The sequence below is a fragment of the Leiobunum rupestre genome, chromosome 1, assembly GCF_980474605.1.
Source record: "Leiobunum rupestre chromosome 1, qqLeiRupe1.1.hap1, whole genome shotgun sequence".
In the NCBI taxonomy this organism is placed as follows: Eukaryota; Metazoa; Arthropoda; class Arachnida; order Opiliones; family Sclerosomatidae; genus Leiobunum; species Leiobunum rupestre.
This window is the reverse complement of record NC_143384.1, coordinates 22,334,040-22,354,001: the sequence shown is the minus strand read 5'-3', so window position 1 is coordinate 22,354,001 and position 19,962 is coordinate 22,334,040. Positions and strand designations below refer to the sequence as shown.

General features: G+C 36.6%; 1 protein-coding gene and 2 long non-coding RNA genes across 5 annotated transcripts in view; 2 read left to right on the top strand and 1 right to left on the bottom strand.

The window, feature by feature from the left end:
• The window catches only part of LOC149961358 (uncharacterized), a 32,493-nt gene extending 24,481 nt beyond the window's left edge, over positions 1-8,012 (bottom strand). The window contains exons 1-2 of the mRNA XM_090176836.1: positions 7,848-8,012; positions 6,285-6,353 (exon numbers count right to left, since the gene is read on the bottom strand). Of these exons, the coding sequence (XP_090032962.1) occupies positions 6,285-6,351 (67 nt within the window). The 5' untranslated portion in view covers positions 6,352-6,353; positions 7,848-8,012. The remainder of the gene's footprint in view (positions 1-6,284; positions 6,354-7,847) is intronic.
• LOC149961356 (uncharacterized) overlaps positions 1-19,962 on the top strand; it is a 421,639-nt gene that overhangs the window by 146,136 nt on the left and 255,541 nt on the right. The window lies entirely within an intron of this gene.
• Positions 8,332-10,392, top strand: LOC149961357 (uncharacterized). 2 transcript variants are annotated; one of them, XR_016480204.1, is made up of 3 exons: positions 8,332-8,600; positions 9,401-9,944; positions 10,037-10,392. It is a non-coding gene; the product is annotated as an uncharacterized LOC149961357 (long non-coding RNA). The 2 variants fall into 2 exon arrangements; XR_016480202.1 differs by lacking the exon at positions 8,332-8,600 and having other exon boundaries at positions 9,314-9,944.

Genomic DNA, 19,962 nt, shown 5'->3' with positions numbered 1-19,962 from the left:
TATATTAAAGAACAGAATTTCCAATTATAAATGTTTCAAATAACTCAAGCTTTATTAAAAAATTATATTACAAATGTGTAAAATAAAACTTTATTTTTTATTTAAATTTTCTAAATTTGAAAATAATATAGATTTTTAAAGAATTAAATTAATTAAAGCTTTCTCCCGTTAGATGGCACTACTTGTATATTTAAACTAAAATATTATGTTATAACGAATGGAGATTTACCTTGTTATAAGGTGTATCACTGATTGTTGAAGACTATAGAGACGAAATTCCGCAATGGCATCCCTTTACAAATATGTGTTGCTGAATTTTCACTAGGTGGCGCTTAGTGCATTAATAAGTGTTATATATCGGTTTATAGGGAATAGTCCGAGGAATATTTCGTCTAATTGACCAAAACGGCGTATCGCTAACCGTTAGGGCTCCAGACTCCAAAAACCAAAAATAGACAAAATGGCGGCCATTTTTAGACATGTTGTAGTGGTTTGACAATTGGACAACAAGCAAAATCAGATTCTCCGTATTTTTATCTATTTTTTAAGACCATAAAATCGCTTTCGGCCAAACATGCGAGCTTTTTGTTAATTGCGCCCTGACTACGAGGAGTGTGGTGCGACAAACTTTATTCAAGCTGGTAAACAGATTCAAATTACTCGATGTCTACCGAACATTATACCCTGAGGGTAAAGATATGACATGGCAAAGTAGCTCGGACTCAAGTCATCAGGCGCGTCTCGATCGCTTTTATGTCTCCCCTACAATTTGGCCAATGGTGGAAGATGTGGAAATGGTCTTCGGAGGAAGCAGTTCCGACCATAACTCAATAATGTTAAAATTAACCGTAGCCCCTTTAATTATAAATCGTAAAATAAGCGACACCTGGTGCTTTAACAACTCCCTACTAAACGACATTCACTATGAAAACACACTAAAGCATCTCTGGAAAAACTGTGTACAAGAATTACCCGAGGATGAATCAAATCTCTTACCCTGGTGGGAGAAAACAAAATTCAAAATAAAATGCGCCACGAAAGAATACACGTATAAAACCCGAGTAGATGAAACCTGTGAAGCGACACAAATATCGAATAAACTTTTAAATCAACCAAACTTACCTGAAAATGAAAAAATTATACTTTCAAAGAGACTAGAAGAAATTGAAAACACTAAAGCTGAGGGCATACTCACCAGAATTGATATAGAAAGAAATGTCGCGAGTAAATATCCATCAAAGGAGTTATTGAGACAAGAGAAAAATAAAACAATAAATACCATCAAAAGTGTTAAAAAACCGAATGGAGATTGCACCACTACACAAAAAGAACTTTTTACGGAAGTTACGAATTTTTATAGAAATTTTTTTGCCGACGAAGAGACTAATAACTGCGATGATTATGTAAAAATTTTACCCCAACTCTCGCGAGAAGATAGCAATGAGAGTAACAACCCTATATTGAAAATAGAACTAGACAACATAGTGAAAGCTTTACCAAATAATAAGTCACCGGGTAAAGACGGACTTACGAATGAGTTCTACTCACATTTTTGGCCCCAAATTGGCTTTCAGCTTTTTAGAGTTTTTAATACGATTTTAACTCTACAGGAAATACCTAGCTCTTTTACTATCGCTTTAATCGTCCTTCTTTATAAAACCGGAGATCCTAAATTATTAAATAATTGGAGACCGATTTCCCTACTTAATGTAGATTTTAAAATTATATCAAAATTAATAGCCAACAGAATACGTAAAACTATAAGCAACATAATACACCCAGATCAAACATATGGTATACCAGAACGTAATATTATGTCAAATTTAAATATCATGAGAGATATTATACATCACTATAATTTAAATTCGAGCGAGCCTTTGGCTATTGTGTCGTTAGATCAAGCCAAAGCGTTTGATCGTGTAAAGCACAGTTACTTATATAAAATACTAGACCATATCGGTTACGGCGACTTAATTAAAAATTTTATAAAATCTGTATATTCAAATGCTGAAGCTTGTATAAAAATTAATAACACTCTATCGGCAAAATTCAAGGTAGCAAAAGGAATTCGCCAGGGTGATCCCTTGTCAAGTTTCTTGTTTAATATTTCTATAGAGCCATTTTTGTGCCACTTACGCAAAAATTTAATTGACCATTCCATAAGTCTGCCCTTTTTACAAAATTCGCTATCAGTGATGTCATTTGCTGATGACGTAAACTCTTTAATAACGACAAATGAAGGTTTCGGTATTTTAAATCGAGAATGCGAACAATATAGCGCTGTAAGCAATGCGAAATTTAACGTTGAAAAGAGCAACGGCCTGTGGCTAGGGAGTTGGAAACACAGAACAGATACGCCACTCAATATTAATTGGAGCAAAGACAGCGTAAAAACTCTTGGTGTCACCTTTACTACGGAAACGGAAATTTTAAAAAATCACGCGGAAAAAATTAGTAAAGACATCACTGAAAATTTAAATCATGTCGCTTTAATATCGAAAACTTTATCGTATAAAAATCGAACTCAGTTGTGCAACTTTATTTTAAGCAAATTTTATTACTTTCTGCCTATATTATTTTTTCCACTAAATTTATCGGAACTACTAGCGAGTAAGTGTGTGGACGCAATTTGGCAAGAAGAGAAACATTGGCTAAATGCGGAAGACGTAAAACAAAAGATCAGAAATGGGGGTCTCGGTCTACAAACACTGGCTTTAAAGTGGAAGAGCTTTGCCTTCTCAAAACTAAATAGACTGTTACAAAACAAAGGCCACCCGGCGGAAATTCAATTTGTAGCTTACTACTTGAAAAAAACCAGTGTTTATGGATTTAGCTACGAAATTTTGGGTTTTACAGACATGAATCTTAACTACGATTTCCTGCCAAAATATTACGCGGACTTGTTTAATTTTTGGCACACAATTCCCATAAAATTGAAAAAACCTCAGAAACTTAACCAAATTTTAACACTACCAATATTGTATAACCCTTTTTTAAATTGGATTTTTACCACCCAAAGCGGAAAACCCCTGGTTATCGATTAATTCGAGATATTTTTGATATTAACACTATGAATTTTAAAAACCCCTTTATTGATAAAGGTCTAAGGGCCTCAACTGAACGTTCATTGAGTAACCAATACAAAAAAATTAAAAATATTATAGAGAGAGAATTTGAAATAGAAAATGATCCAAATGATTTAAATGGTGACGCAAATAGTTTAATTCCAAACTTAGAAATACTTATTTTAAACACTCTAACGCCCCTAAGTAGAGTCTCAAAATCTCAATTTAATGAATATTTAATGCCAAAATCTCAAAATATACTAACCAAAATTTTTAAAACATTCACTCAAATAAAAAAAATGACTCCTCGTTTAAACGCCGTTTGGCACCCAGCTCTGTTCAATAAAGAAAACAATATTTTATGGAGAACGGTTATGGGAAACATAACCACTCCAATCTTGGCAAAAAAACTTTTTAATGTTAGTGATTGTTGTCCCTTTTGTGAAAAAGAACTTGGCGATATCCCCCATATATACTTTAATTGTGAAATTACACAAATATTTTTAAAAGAATTGGAAAATTTTGTTTCAAAATTTAATTTAAATTTTACTTTGTCAAGAAAACTATATTGGTTCCATGTTGATGAAAATGTTTTAAATTTTAAGGTCACTTTAATTTTAGTTTTAATTTCCAAATTAGCAATATATTTTAGTTATCACACACGAATGAATGTTAAAGATGTAGATGCCCTAGAAATGTTAAAATCTTATTTTAATAAGAAATTACTACTATGCTGTTTAACAGAGTATGAATTTTACAAAAAAAATGAGAAACTAAATTTTAATCAAATGCTATAAGTGGGAATTTGCAGCTTGGATGGAAAGAAAGTTGTAATCAAAATGCGATTGTAAATTGTTACCGAATTTTAATTCGTGCTTTGTACACTTTGTTGGAAAATAAACGCTAGACTCTTGGTTTAGTCTAGCTTAAAAAAAACATAATTAAATAATTAAATAATTAAATAATTAAATAATTAAATAATTAAATAATTAAATAATTAAATAATTAAATAATTAAATAATTAAATAATTACATAATTACATAATTAAATAATTAAATAATTAAATAATTACATAATTACATAATTACATAATTACATAATTACATAATTACAGAATTACAGAATTACAGAATTACATAATTACATAATTACATAATTACATAATAACATAATTAAATAATTACATAATTAAATAATTACATAATTAAATAATTACATAATTAAATAATTAAATAATTAAATAATTACATAATTACATAATTACATAATTACATAATTACATAATTACATAATTACATAATTACACAATTAAATAATTACATAATTACATAATTACATAATTTAATTAATTCAAATTATTTATTAATTTAATTTAATTAATTTATTAAGTTAATAATGATTTTAAGACAAACGGTACTGATGATGATAAACAAATTTGGAAATCATTTAAAGGGGAATGGTCAAGCTTTAACCAGTTAGATAGCCCTATATCCCGTTAAAAACTAAAATTTATGGAGAAAACCGCATCAAAAAATATTGAGTGTTTATTATTTAATAAAATAAAGAAATTTCGGGAAATCGAAAAGCGCGCGTCCGCCGCGACACCTGATGAGACAGAAAAACAACGTTAAACTATGGGCAAACTACTGCAGGACTCGCAATTTCATACTAAGCTCCCATAGTGTATTTATCTTCAAACTGTCGCGTTATTCGACTGGAGCACTACCGTGCGTAATTCGCGAGAGTTAAAAATCTGGTACAAAATGGCGAGTATCTCACTGGCCTGATTGACGAGTTTATAAATAAATTTTTAGCTATGGCCCCGAAAAATTGTTATTTGAAGATATTGATTTTGAAGAATAATGCCCAATTTCATGGAAAAATTAGCTTTACCAGTAATTAATGAAGTTAATATTACGTCTTGAGCTGTACTCTTTCTATTGGATATCCATTCGATATTATGTAAGCCTTTTAGAAAATTCATTACGAGAGCTATTTTGTGCCTCCTCTAGTTTTTCAACCGTTTCGCAAAGATTAGATTGAAATGTATTCTCAAGAATATCTGATGTTCAAAAATTCTTATCATATTAGTTAATAAAATAGATTAGTATAACTTAACATGAAAATTCGGCGTTAATTTTACCTTTTAATAATCTAATCTCCAACTCCATGGACGCTGCCATCTTGTCCCAAATTTTTAACTTCAAAGAACTTCACTAGGTGGCGCTGCCCGTCACGTAAAATTTCAACGCGACATTTGGAAGACGAAGTTTTATAGGCTTACAATACGATATCTGTACCGCGCGCTGCTGAAGACGCGAAAAATTTGTTTGCACGCGCGGCGCCTTCCAGGTATAAGAGACCTAAGCCTAAATTGCGCGATATTAAAAGTAAGGATAGTTCGCAAATCGGTCATACGGGGTTAGGGGCGCTGGCGGCAGCCCCTAAGATGGCGGCGATAATTAAAACCCAAACACCTGGCGTTATTTTTCGTTTCAACGTTTTGGGCCAAAAACTATGTTTTCAAGACAAAAAAAGGTACGTGTTAGTATATTGAACGTCTTGTTAATCTTTTGATACGGAAATAATGCCATATTTGGAAAAGCTTGGCCGTTCCCCTTTAACTAAAACTAAAAATCATCTTAAAAGTTCATGCATGAAGTGCATTTTAGTCAGATTAATCACAATTTAATAACGCTTGGTCAAACCATCAAAGTTTTGGATGTCAGCTATGGTTTTCTTTAGATCCCTTAATCTATGCGCGCACTTTTCATCATTGGTAGAGGTCGGCGTTTGAATAAGAAATTATACGATTGTTTATATTTATCCATAACCGAGGATTATTCAGAAATATTCGAAATAATTGATTAATTTTGCATGTTAAATCGTATAATTTATTCAAATAATTCAAATAATACTAATTTTATTGATTAATTGAAATTTTTACGGTGAATTTATTCGTTCCGCCGATCTCTAACCATTGGTATTTGAATGGGCAAGAATACACTTGTAATTTCTGCGAAGACGCGATTCTTCGCTACTGGTTTTTTCAATACATTGTGGAAGTCAAGGTTCGCTTCTGCAGTGGCCTACGCGACACCATCTAGAATATTCTGAATTCCGCCAACAAATTTGCTTTGACTTAAGTCGTAGTGGCGCAGATCAGCGTTGAAGCGCCTCGTTAATTTTGCCTGTGATTAACGAAATTAGTTACTTACTTTGATCATCACAATCAACCAGATTTACGGCCAGGAGGGCTCCCAATAGTATGACGAATTTCACCATTTCTAAGCGAAGGAAGTGGTTTCAATACAATTAAGTTATAATCTAGAATTGGAAAGAATTTCATTAAGAACGAACTAAAAGCGCAAATTATCCTCTCAAACCCCGTTCGCTTTTTCAAAACTAAAAAGTCAATACATCATATCAATAATTTAATTTGAATTTCAAACTTTAAGTTGTAACCGGCATAGAATTATAATAATTAAAAGTTTTATAAAAAAATGATACTTCATGGAATTAAAAACATTTTATTTACAATTAGAAGCTTTCGGACCGCGGTCCTTCCTCAGCTAGTCAATCATACATTTGAAAATGTATTGTAAATAAAATGTTTTTAATTCCATGAAGTATTAGTCTTTTATAAAACTTTTAATTATTACAAAATAACCATGGAACGTAATTTTAAAATTTATAAATAGAATTATAATCATAAAATTTTCCTTTTAGTTTACGTTATCTGTTTCACTTTAATCATAAAATTTCCCCTTTAGTTTACGTTATCGGTTTCACTTTAATTATAAAATTTCCCCTTTAGTTTACGTTATCGGTTTCACTTTAATTATAAAATTTTCCCTTTAGTTTACGTTATCGGTTTCACTTTAATCGTAAAATTTTCCCTTTAGTTTACATTTTCGGTTTCACTTTAATCATAAAATTTTCCCTTTAGTTTACATTTTCGGTTACACTTTAATCATTACATTTTCCCTTTTGTTTACGTTATCGGTTTCACTTTAATCGTAAAATTTACCCTTTAGTTTACGTTATCGGTTTCACTTTAATCATAAAATTTTCCCTTTAGTTTACATTTTCGGTTTCACTTTAATCATAACATTTTCCCTTTAGTTTACGTTATCGGTTTCACTTTAATCGTAAAATTTCCATTTTAGTTTACGTTATCGGTTTCACTTTAATCATAAAATTTTCCCTTTAGTTTACGTTATCGGTTTCACTTTAATCAAAAAATTTCCCTTTAGTTTAAATTTTCGGTTTCACTTTAATAATGTTATAGAAAGTGCTTCAATATGAATGCATTTTATTCGCAACTAAATTTAAAAAAAATTTAATTATTATAACGCTTAGTTCTGAAAAAGGGACATATATTATACAAAAACAAGTTCTGAGAACTGAATAAACCGTGATTATTCTTAACCATTCATCGCTTATTATACAGTTAGGGCGACCCTTGCTATTTCGTTAGAAATAGAGCCCCCTGATTTTGCTCTGACCTCTGCTCTGGTCCCCCTTCCTAGATTATGGCTACTAAGCTTGAACGTACTAACTCTATTGCGGAATCCGCCACTGTGTTCAAAATTTATTTACGACCCCAGGGCTTAGAGAATATTTACTTCAACCAACACTCTCAGAAAAAAAATCCATAAACCAATTAATATATGGTTTGGTGATATCTGTTATTTCATTATTTAGTTATTTAACTTCAAAAGGCTTACAACAATATTTCTGTACACTTGAATATATCGTCCGGATTTGATAAAAGTTACCTGGGTTTTTGGGTCGAAGAAACCAAAGAGGCAGTTCGTCTGTAGTCACCTTCGAAATGATTCCAAAAGCGAATCTTCTCCGTGTGAGCCCCAGATTTGAACTCGTATAATTAACGACGCGAACACAGCCGGCAAGAGAACCACTACTCAGTGGTCTAAACAACTCGTGACAGGTACAGATGGAAAAGAATACGCGTTATTTCTTACATTTCCAACACTTAATAACTAAATTTACACCAAACAAAAAGTCATACATTTCTATTCAATAAGTTGTAAATTACGCGTAAAATCGAATGAAGTAAAATACAAATAGTGTTTAAATAAAATCGAATTTGTAAAACAAGCCAACTTATTGCCTTTTTTAAAGATACTTCAATAAATTTGAATTAACAAACGGTTAATAAAGTTCTAGTGAATGAGTAGTAAATTTTTAAACTAAATAATTTAAAAGATATCAGATTTAAAAAAAATAAGTAAGAACCTATACACGCGAGTCCACGTTGGCAGATTTCCGAGTCCTAGGCTTAGGCTTAAAATTGGACCCCAAAATATGACTTTATTTTTCGACAAAATTAAATGGGCTCCTATTCCTGAAATTATTACAAATAAACGAAGCGTCGGTGGCTTAGCCCATCATAACCATTCAATAGAACCGCGGGTTCAACTCTCGTCCGGCAAGAAAATATTCTTTTTCCTCCAAGATTTAGATTATTTTTCGCGTACATTCAATCTGTTCGTATTCCTACTGACATTGTGAGTATAAAGCTCCCGTGGTTTAATGAATGAACACGCGCCTGCCATGGATATGAAATGCAGAAATAGTGCACCACTTGGCCTAAAACAGGCTTTTCTTTATCCATTATAAGTTTCTTCAAAACGGCTTGAAATCGGTTATGGTAATGTCGTGTAACCGCAACAGGATAGTTATTGCATAATTCACCAACTGGAATTTAAAAAAAAATTCTTTCAACGGGTAAAAAGATCGCAAATGATCATGAAGTTCCAACTCTGCTGGGTTCAACGTAACAAACCACGTAGGAGGCCCATACTGAAAACACATTCTTTTAACCTTGGGGACGACTCGCCCGCTACGCCAGCTCGTCCCCAAGGTATAATATTTTAGTTATATTTAAATTATAATTTAGCTTTGAAATATTTTTAATACTCTATTTATATTCTACGACAATAAAAATGAAAAATGTGTATCTCCGACTCTACTCCGGCAGAATGATGTGGTCAACACCTTATCACGGTAATTCGTAATTATGACATGGGCCAAGTAATGATAAATTTATCATTACTTGGCCCATGATTAATTGATTATGACTAGTATTTTTTATAAAACCAAAAATTCAAACATGTTAAATTAGGTAATTATTTACCTACGTCTTTAAAATAATGTTGTTGATAATAATTCTTGATATTAAATAGATATATTTTTAGTATAGTTGAAAAGTGAATCTTTGAATAACAAAGGAAATGTTACTGAAGTTTGTATACTTTTCTAGATATTGGCTTATATACAAGCTCTTTTACTTTTTCATGCTTGGCAGAAATTGTGCGCGTTATCAATAACCGGAGGGACAATTTTCTGACAGACTATTCCTGCAATTAATTTGGCATGTTCTGGATCACAACTATGAAATAGTGGACAGAGCTCGAGCTTTGGCAAAATGCATTTCTCAAGTTCATCGTACACACCTTGAGACCCGCAAATGTAGGGGTATGCGTTTTGCTAAAAGGTGACTAATCTTGATACAATTAAAACGAATGGACGACTTGGATATTTAAGATTTCCTCTATCTTGGTTTAAGAAGCGCAATAGTTTTTTTGCAACTACGGTGTGCTTTGGTGCATACATTTCCTCAGTAGAGCAATCAATAGTATGTATGTTCTCTATTCACTAGCGCCACCTAGTGGCGATAAAGCCCAACTACGATCTCAAGGAAACAAATCGGTCAGATAAGGAAAGTTAAATATAAACGTGGAGTTTTCTTCATTTATATCATTGTTCAATCAATTAATGATATTAATAAATACTTTTTCTTGTAAAAATCATCAGCATGGAAGAAAGTGGTACTGTACTCAATACTGAAGGTTAATATTATTTTTAAAAGGAATTTATGAAGTAAGCCTTGACCTATTGCCCACATGATTTTTATGAGTGTTTTTGTTTTATAAAAATACAGTTGAAATAGATAACCATTATCGAAACAAAGTGAATTGTATTCAACAAGGAGAGGAAAACTAAGAAGTTATCATGTGATTTCACTGGAGTATTTGCCAAACTGGAAGGTTACAAAATAGAGGCTTTAGTTCTTCATTTTCCGAAGATCCAACATCACGTAACCTTGGAACTAAACCTTGCAATTTTAGGCCTCTCCGTGGGGCATCTAGTCATTTATTCAAAGAAAAGCAATGACTGTTAAATAATTGAATTGAAAATTGACAGTTTGTTCATAAGCTTTTTCTTAAATAGCTATATGTTTATTTAAATTTTTTTTTAAACTACATTAAGTCAAATAAAATTTATTATCTGCCAAAATAGATGTTGACAAATTTACTACAGCACTCGTAACAGTGAACATTTTATCAGCACATGGTAATAAATCCCAGGGTATGCTTTTATGAAAAACGTTGAACGTTTTCAATCTTTGAATTATACGCTCAACATGAACCCGAGCACGAGCAACTTTTTATGTAAGCAAAGCGTCTTCTCGGGAAAATTGTGCCCTCGTCTTAGTTTTTTGCCCTTAAGCCTTTCTTAATGAAAAGTGGACTAATTAATTTTAACACTCTCCCGGTAGACAAATCTTCAGTTGGAAGTTCTTCTCTAACTATTTTAACTATTTCATTAAAAAGTTCCATTGACTAAATTCCAGTCAAACACGCAACAGTTTGTGGTTTCAATATACCGCAGCTAGCAGTTACTTTACATTTATGTTCTTCATGCGTATTTACTGTAATTCCTTTTTCCAAAGTACGAATGACATGAGCATTTTCAATGCATTCAGCTTGATTTTTTCCACCAGGTTGAAGTTCTACAAGATGATCCGTAAGCAAATGTTCCTCTAATCTCTTCTCCTCACCATAAATGCTCTTTTTTTCTCCTGGCATTATTCAGAGAGGTTTGTCTATTTAACCATACATTGTATCTACTAGTTCTGTTTTATGATGCTTTGGTTGATTTCCTGTCACGCATACGAATAGGCCGGTTCTTGGAAGGAATTTCCAAAGGTCTTAAACAATGTGGATTCTGCTTGAACTGATCTGTTGATAATTTCAAGATTAAAAAAACTACAACATTTTTATTAAAAACTCCAGCGTAACATTGTCTTACCTTTATAGGCTTCAGGAATAGCTTTGCGATTTACCTTTCTAAAATGCGAATATCAAACAACTATCGTTTTACGATTCGTCTTTCCCATTTTCAATGAAACTTCCCAAGCCTTAGCTAATTTTGGTAGCTTTGAATGAAAACGATGAAACCGCATACCTTCCATGGTACCGTTGTTATTACAACCATACAAAGTAACAATTTTTAAGATAAAAGGTCTCATAAAACGACCTTAATTTGATTTAATAGTAGATTGTTACGAACGAAATAAACCTAAACGTACGAAATCTTGAATCTACACTATACAGGGTGTTATAAATAAGAGTACCGAAACTTTCTATATGAATTATATGGGTCTCTATGAGTAAAATATGTCCAATAAACAGGGGTCCTAAAGTGCTTCGTTTGAGAGATATGGGCTCCCAAAAAATACCCTAAAAAACAGGACACAGCCTTAAATCTGGCAAACAATATTCTTCCTTGAACCAAATTTTTTTCATTAAACTATCAATTGTTTTTATCCGTGAGGCGAGAAACTTTAATAACAAGTGGCAAAAGTTCATTAATGTCCTTTTAGAAGTAAAATGAGTTTGAAGACTAATACAAGCCATTTTAATTTATTGATACGATTTTAATTATTTAATCTAAAGATTCCCGACCAGCGCCAAAAAATCGCAAATTAATACTAAGACGAATACCGTGTACAACTTGGGGAAACCCTGCCTTTGGACGTTGAGAGGTTGCATAACACTCAGCACTCGGTCCGTCCCAAAGTCATTAAGAAGAAGTTGGAGAGAAAACGCCCATACAAACACAACAGACTCAACACCCACAACATTCACAACATGAACTCAACATTCACGACCTACACATTAACATAACCAAACCCAACCGCAAATCAATCCGTTAACGCTCACCGTTACGCGGTGGTTTTGCCAACCCTTCGAGAAACTGCGAACGCAGAAATTTCGAGAAACTGCGTACGCAATGATTACCCTTTGCCCCGAAAATGCCAACGCGTTCGCAGGCCTGACAGACAGACAGACCCACCCACAGACAGACAGACACGGTGATTGTATAACCCCTCCTAGGGGACTTTGTCACCTCGGAGAGGTAAAAACGTCTCTGCAACGGGCTTTCCACATCTGCTGCCCCTCAACTGTGGTGGTGTTGCTCTCCAGCTGAGTAGTATTCCTTATCTCGTTTCTTTTCGAGTGTCCATTTCGTGGCCGATGCTGGATGAGTGCAGACATCTTGAAATAAAATTACATGTTATGAAACTATGGTGGTGGTTTCTCCAGCTGAGTAGTATTCCTTATCTCGTTTCTTTTCGAGTGTCCATTTCGTGGCCGATGCTGGATGAGTGCAGATATCTTGAAATAAAATTACATGTTATGAAACTGTGGTGCTGGTTTCTCTCCAGCTAAGTAGTATTCCTTATCTCGTTTCTTTTCGAGTGTCCATTTCGTGGCCGATGCTGGATGAGTGCAGACATCTTGAAATAAAATTACATGTTATGAAACTGTGGTGGTGGTTTCTCTCCAGCTGAGTAGTATTCCTTATCTCGTTTCTTTTCGAGTGTCCATTTCGTGGCCGATGCTGGATGAGTGCAGACATCTTGAAATAAAATTACATGTTATGAAACTATGGTGGTGATATTCTATGCCCTCTGCTGCTGAGAATCTACAGGGCTTGTATTGCTCTATGGCATTTACCTAGCACCTGAAAGCTTTCTCAAGCAATCTTCATACCCAAGCCTGGTAAATCTGATTATCTGGAAGCTAAGGCATTTAGGCCAATTAGTCTTACCTCTTTTCTCCTAAAAATTCTGGAGAAAATGGTGGACAACTATATTAGAGAGGAGGTTCTTTGCAACTTTCCTCTGTCAGCTGCGCAGCATGCCTATCAGAAAGGCAGGTCTACTGAGACCACCCTGCATGGTATCAGCAGCTGCCTGGAAAAGGCAATTGAGCACAAGGAAATTGCTCTAGCAGTTTTTCTTGATATTGAGGGAGCCTTTGATAAGGTCTCCAGCGCAGTTATACTTAAGGCTACGAAAAGGTTTGGTATCAATGACACATTGTGCCTTTGGATCAAATCTATGTTGACTGACCGGAAAGTGACATCCTAGCTTTGCTGGGTGACTCCCTTGTCGTCTCCACCAGTCGTGGTTGCCCACAGGGGGGGGGGGGGGGGTTCTTTCTCCCCTTCTGTGGTGCCTGGTGGTGGATGAACTTGTTCGGAGGTTGAACAGGGGAGGATGCCGCTGTTTCGGTTACGCTGATGATATTGCTATCATCATTACTGGGAAATTCCCGGTAACAGTGAAGGACGTAATGAGGAGGGCCCTAGCATCAGTTGAGAGCTGGTGCAGGGAGGTCAACCTCACGGTTAATCCTAATAAAACGGTCTTGGTTCCTTTTACTCGTAAAAGGATAAAAGTCATGTTCGAGGGTATTTCCTTATTTGGAAAGGACCTAGTGGAGAGCACCGAGGTGAAGTACCTCGGGGTCATCCTGGATAGCAAACTAACATGGAAGCCCCACCTTGACTACATAGTCAAGAGGGGGAAAATGTTGTTTTGGAGAACTAGAAGTGCAGTTAGCAAGACGTGGGGCCTAAGCCCCAGAGCTGTGTACTGGCTGTACATCATGATCATCAGACCTATCCTGTCTTATGCAGCTGTGGTCTGGTGGCCAAGAGTTACTTTAAGGACTGTGTAGTTTGAACTGCGCGCTCTGCAGAGGCTGGCTTGTGTCGGCATTACAGGAGCCATGAGAACAGCCCCAAGCGTTTCTCTGGAAATACTCCTGAATATGCTTCCTCTCCACCTTTTTATTGAGGAAGCTGCCCTTTTAGGTGCCTATAGGCTTAACCAAAATGGCTGGTGGAAGGCTAATAATTGGGAGCACAGCCACACCAAGCTCTTTCGGGATATTTACAATCAGATGCCAATTCTGACAATGGGTTCTGATATGATGGTTACTAAATTTCACTTTGGTAAACCTTTTGAGGTTAACTTCCCTAGCCGTGCGGAGTGGAGTAATTTGACCAGAGGAGAGATCGTCTGGTTTACTGATGGGTCTAAGGCCCACTATTGCTACTGGTGCGGGGATATATTGCCTTACTAATAATTTTGGCTTTTATGAAGGCCTAGGGGTGCACACTAGTGTATTCCAGCGGAAATTTTTGCCATTTGCTCCTGTGTTGCTTACTGTTTACATCAGGGGTATCATGGGAAGGTTATCCAGATTTATTCGGATAGCCAGGCCGCTCTTAGAGCTCTCAGCCAGTATAGTATTCTTTCTAAACTGGTTCTTAGCTGCTTAGATATCCTCTGCGCTCTTGGGTTGCACAATAAAGCTCAACTTTGTTGGGTACCTGGGCATAAGTGGCATCTTGGGAACGAAAGGGCCGACGCCTTGGCCAAGGAAGGTGCGAGGGCTGGGTTCATTGGCCCAGAACCTGCTCTCCCCATCTCCCGGGCACTTGTACGCGGCTTGATCTCCAAGTTTATGTCAGATCGTCAACTCAGACAATGGTCTGAGATTGAGGGTCAAAGGCAGGACAAAGAGTTTACTCTTGGCCCTTCTAGGGAGAGAGCCAGAGAATTACTCTCACTCTCTAGGGCTAGTATTAGGATTGTTATTGGCCTACTTACAGGCCACTGCCATCTAAACCGACACTTAACTCTTATTGGGGTCAGTGATGACCCGATTTACAGAGCTTGTCTAGCTGACGAGGAAACTGCCTCACACGTACTCTGTAGCTGCGATTACTATGCAGCCCAGAGATTTGAGCATTTGGGTATGCATCATTTGGAGACGTATGACGTCTCTAACATCACGGCCGGGCAGATTTTAAGCTTTAAGTTGGCAATAGGACTTACTTAAGTCACCCAGTTTGGGGATGCACAATAGACCTTCGGTCGAAGTGTTTGGCTTGCCACCCCACGCAATAATAATAATAATAATGGTGGTGGTTTCTCCAGCTGAGTAGTATTCCTTATCTCGTTTCTTTTCGAGTGTCCATTTCGTGGCCGATGCTGGATGAGTGTAGACATCTTGAAATAAAATTACATGTTATGAAACTGTGGTGGTGGTTTCTCTCCAGCTGAGAAGTATTCCTTATCTCGTTTCTTTTCGAGTGTCCATTTCGTGGCCGATGCTGGATGAGTGCAGACATCTTGAAATAAAATTACATGTTATGAAACTGTGGTGGTGGTTTCTCTCCAGCTGAGAAGTATTCCTTATCTCGTTTCTTTTCGAGTGTCCATTTCGTGGCCGATGCTGGATGAGTGCAGACATCTTGAAATAAAATTACATGTTATGAAACTGTGGTGGTGGTTTCTCTCCAGCTGAGTAGTATTCCTTATCTCGTTTCTTTTCGAGTGTCCATTTCGTGGCCGATGCTGGATGAGTGCAGACATCTTGAAATAAAATTACATGTTATGAAACTGTGGTGGTGGTTTCTCTCCAGCTGAGTTGTATTCCTTATCTCGTTTCTTTTCGAGTGTCCATTTCGTGGCCGATGCTGGATGAGTGCAGACATCTTGAAATAAAATTACATGTTATGAAACTGTGGTGGTGGTTTCTCTCCAGCTGAGTTGTATTCCTTTTCTCGTTTCTTTTCGAGTGTCCATTTCGTGGCCGATGCTGGATGAGTGCAGATATCTTGAAATAAAATTACATGATATGAAACTGTGGTGGTGGTTTCTCTCCAGCTGAGTAGTATTCCTTATCTCGTTTCTTTTCGAGTGTCCATTTCGTGGCCGATGCTGGATGAGTGCAGACATCTTGAAATAAAATTACATGTTATGAAACTGTGGTGGTGGTTTCTCTCCAGCTGGGTTGTATTCCTTATCTCGTTTCTTTTCGAGTGTTAATTTCGTGGCCGATGCTGGATGAGTGTAGACATCTTGAAATAAAATTACATGTTATGAAACTGTGGTGGTGGCTTCTCTCTAGCTGAGTTGTATTCCTTATCTCGTTTCTTTTCGAGTGTCCATTTCGTGGCCGATGCTGGATGAGTGCAGACATCTTTAAATAAAATTACATGTTATGAAACTGTGGTGGTGGTTTCTCTCCAGCTGAGTAGTATTCCTTATCTCGTTTCTTTTCGAGTGTCCATTTCGTGGACGATGCTGGATGAGTGCAGACATCTTGAAATAAAATTACATGTTATGAAACAGGTGGTGGTTTATCTCCAGCTGAGAAGTATTCCTTATCTCGTTTCTTTTCGAGTGTCCATTTCGTGGCCGATGCTGGATGAGTGCAGACATCTTGAAATAAAGTTACATGTTATGAAACTGTGGTGGTGGTTTCTCTCCAGATGAGTTGTATTCCTTATCTCGATTCTTTTCGAGTGTCCATTTCGTGGCCGATGCTGGATGAGTGCAGAAATCTTGAAATAAAATTACATGTTATGAAACTGTGGTGGTTTCTCCAGCTGAGTAGTATTCCTTATCTCGTTTCTTTTCGAGTGTCCATTTCGTGGCCGATGCTGGATGAGTGCAGACATCTTGAAATAAAATTACATGTTATGAAACTGTGGTGGTGGTTTCTCCAGCTGAGTAGTATTCCTTATCTCGTTTCTTTTCGAGTGTCCATTTCGTGGCCGATGCTGGATGAGTGCAGAAATCTTGAAATAAAATTACATGTTATGAAACTGTGGTGGTGGTTTCTCTCCAGCTGAGAAGTATTCCTTATCTCGTTTCTTTTCGGGTGTCCATTTCGTGGCCGATGCTGGATGAGTGCAGACATCTTGAAATAAAATTAAATGTTATGAAACTGTGGTGGTGGTTTCTCCAGCTGAGTAGTATTCCTTATCTCGTTTCTTTTCGAGTGTCCATTTCGTGGCCGATGCTCGATGAGTGCAGACATCTTGAAATAAAATTACATGTTATGAAACTGTGGTGGTGGTTTCTCTCCAGCTAAGTAGTATTCCTTATCTCGTTTCTTTTCGAGTGTCCATTTCGTGGCCGATGCTGGATGAGTGCAGACATCTTGAAATAAAATTACATGATATGAAACTGTGGTGGTGGTTTCTCCAGCTGAGTAGTATTCCTTATCTCGTTTCTTTTCGAGTGTCCATTTCGTGGCCGATGCTGGATGAGTGCAGACATCTTGAAATAAAATTACATGTTATGAAACTATGGTGGTGGTTTCTCCAGCTGAGTAGTATTCCTTATCTCGTTTCTTTTCGAGTGTCCATTTCGTGGCCGATGCTCGATGAGTGCAGACATCTTGAAATAAAATTACATGTTATGAAACTGTGGTGGTGGTTTCTCTCCAGCTAAGTAGTATTCCTTATCTCGTTTCTTTTCGAGTGTCCATTTCGTGGCCGATGCTGGATGAGTGCAGATATCTTGAAATAAAATTACATGATATGAAACTGTGGTGGTGGTTTCTCTCCAGCTGAGTAGTATTCCTTATCTCGTTTCTTTTCGAGTGTCCATTTCGTGGCCGATGCTGGATGAGTGCAGACATCTTGAAATAAAATTACATGTTATGAAACTGTGGTGGTGGTTTCTCTCCAGCTGGGTTGTATTCCTTATCTCGTTTCTTTTCGAGTGTTAATTTCGTGGCCGATGCTGGATGAGTGTAGACATCTTGAAATAAAATTACATGTTATGAAACTGTGGTGGTGGCTTCTCTCTAGCTGAGTTGTATTCCTTATCTCGTTTCTTTTCGAGTGTCCATTTCGTGGCCGATGCTGGATGAGTGCAGACATCTTTAAATAAAATTACATGTTATGAAACTGTGGTGGTGGTTTCTCTCCAGCTGAGTAGTATTCCTTATCTCGTTTCTTTTCGAGTGTCCATTTCGTGGACGATGCTGGATGAGTGCAGACATCTTGAAATAAAATTACATGTTATGAAACAGGTGGTGGTTTATCTCCAGCTGAGAAGTATTCCTTATCTCGTTTCTTTTCGAGTGTCCATTTCGTGGCCGATGCTGGATGAGTGCAGACATCTTGAAATAAAGTTACATGTTATGAAACTGTGGTGGTGGTTTCTCTCCAGATGAGTTGTATTCCTTATCTCGATTCTTTTCGAGTGTCCATTTCGTGGCCGATGCTGGATGAGTGCAGAAATCTTGAAATAAAATTACATGTTATGAAACTGTGGTGGTTTCTCCAGCTGAGTAGTATTCCTTATCTCGTTTCTTTTCGAGTGTCCATTTCGTGGCCGATGCTGGATGAGTGCAGACATCTTGAAATAAAATTACATGTTATGAAACTGTGGTGGTGGTTTCTCCAGCTGAGTAGTATTCCTTATCTCGTTTCTTTTCGAGTGTCCATTTCGTGGCCGATGCTGGATGAGTGCAGAAATCTTGAAATAAAATTACATGTTATGAAACTGTGGTGGTGGTTTCTCTCCAGCTGAGAAGTATTCCTTATCTCGTTTCTTTTCGGGTGTCCATTTCGTGGCCGATGCTGGATGAGTGCAGACATCTTGAAATAAAATTAAATGTTATGAAACTGTGGTGGTGGTTTCTCTCCAGCTGAGTTGTATTCCTTATCTCGATTCTTTTCGAGTGTCCATTTCGTGGCCGATGCTGGATGAGTGCAGAAATCTTGAAATAAAATTACATGTTATGAAACTGTGGTGGTGGTTTCTCTCCAGCTGAGAAGTATTCCTTATCTCGTTTCTTTTCGAGTGTCCATTTCGTGGCCGATGCTGGATGAGTGCAGACATCTTGAAATAAAATTACATGTTATGAAACTGTGGTGGTGGTTTCTCTCCAGCTGAGAAGTATTCCTTATCTCGTTTCTTTTCGAGTGTCCATTTCGTGGCCGATGCTGGATGAGTGCAGACATCTTGAAATAAAATTACATGTTATGAAACTATGGTGGTGGTTTCTCCAGCTGAGTAGTATTCCTTATCTCGTTTCTTTTCGAGTGTCCATTTCGTGGCCGATGCTCGATGAGTGCAGACATCTTGAAATAAAATTACATGTTATGAAACTGTGGTGGTGGTTTCTCTCCAGCTAAGTAGTATTCCTTATCTCGTTTCTTTTCGAGTGTCCATTTCGTGGCCGATGCTGGATGAGTGCAGACATCTTGAAATAAAATTACATGTTATGAAACTATGGTGGTGGTTTCTCCAGCTGAGTAGTATTCCTTATCTCGTTTCTTTTCGAGTGTCCATTTCGTGGCCGATGTTGGATGAGTGCAGAAATCTTGAAATAAAATTACATGTTATGAAACTGTGGTGGTGGTTTCTCTCCAGCTGAGAAGTATTCCTTATCTCGTTTCTTTTCGAGTGTCCATTTCGTGGCCGATGCTGGATGAGTGCAGACATCTTGAAATAAAATTACATGTTATGAAACAGGTGGTGGTTTATCTCCAGTTGAGAAGTATTCCTTATCTCGTTTCTTTTCGAGTGTCCATTTCGTGGCCGATGCTGGATGAGTGCAGACATCTTGAAATATAGTTACATGTTATGAAACTATGGTGGTGGTTTCTCCAGCTGAGTAGTATTCCTTATCTCGTTTCTTTTCGAGTGTCCATTTCGTGGCCGATGCTGGATGAGTGCAGACATCTTGAAATAAAATTACATATTATGAAACTGTGGTGGTTTCTCTCCAGCTGAGAAGTATTCCTTATCTCGTTTTTTTTTCGAGTTTCCGTTTCGTGGCCGATGCTGGATGAGTGCAGACCTCTTGAAATAACATTACATGTTATGAAACTGTGGTGGTGTTTCTCTCCAGCTGAGTAGTATTCCTTATCTCGTTTCTTTTCGAGTTTCCGTTTCGTGGCTGATGCTGGATGAGT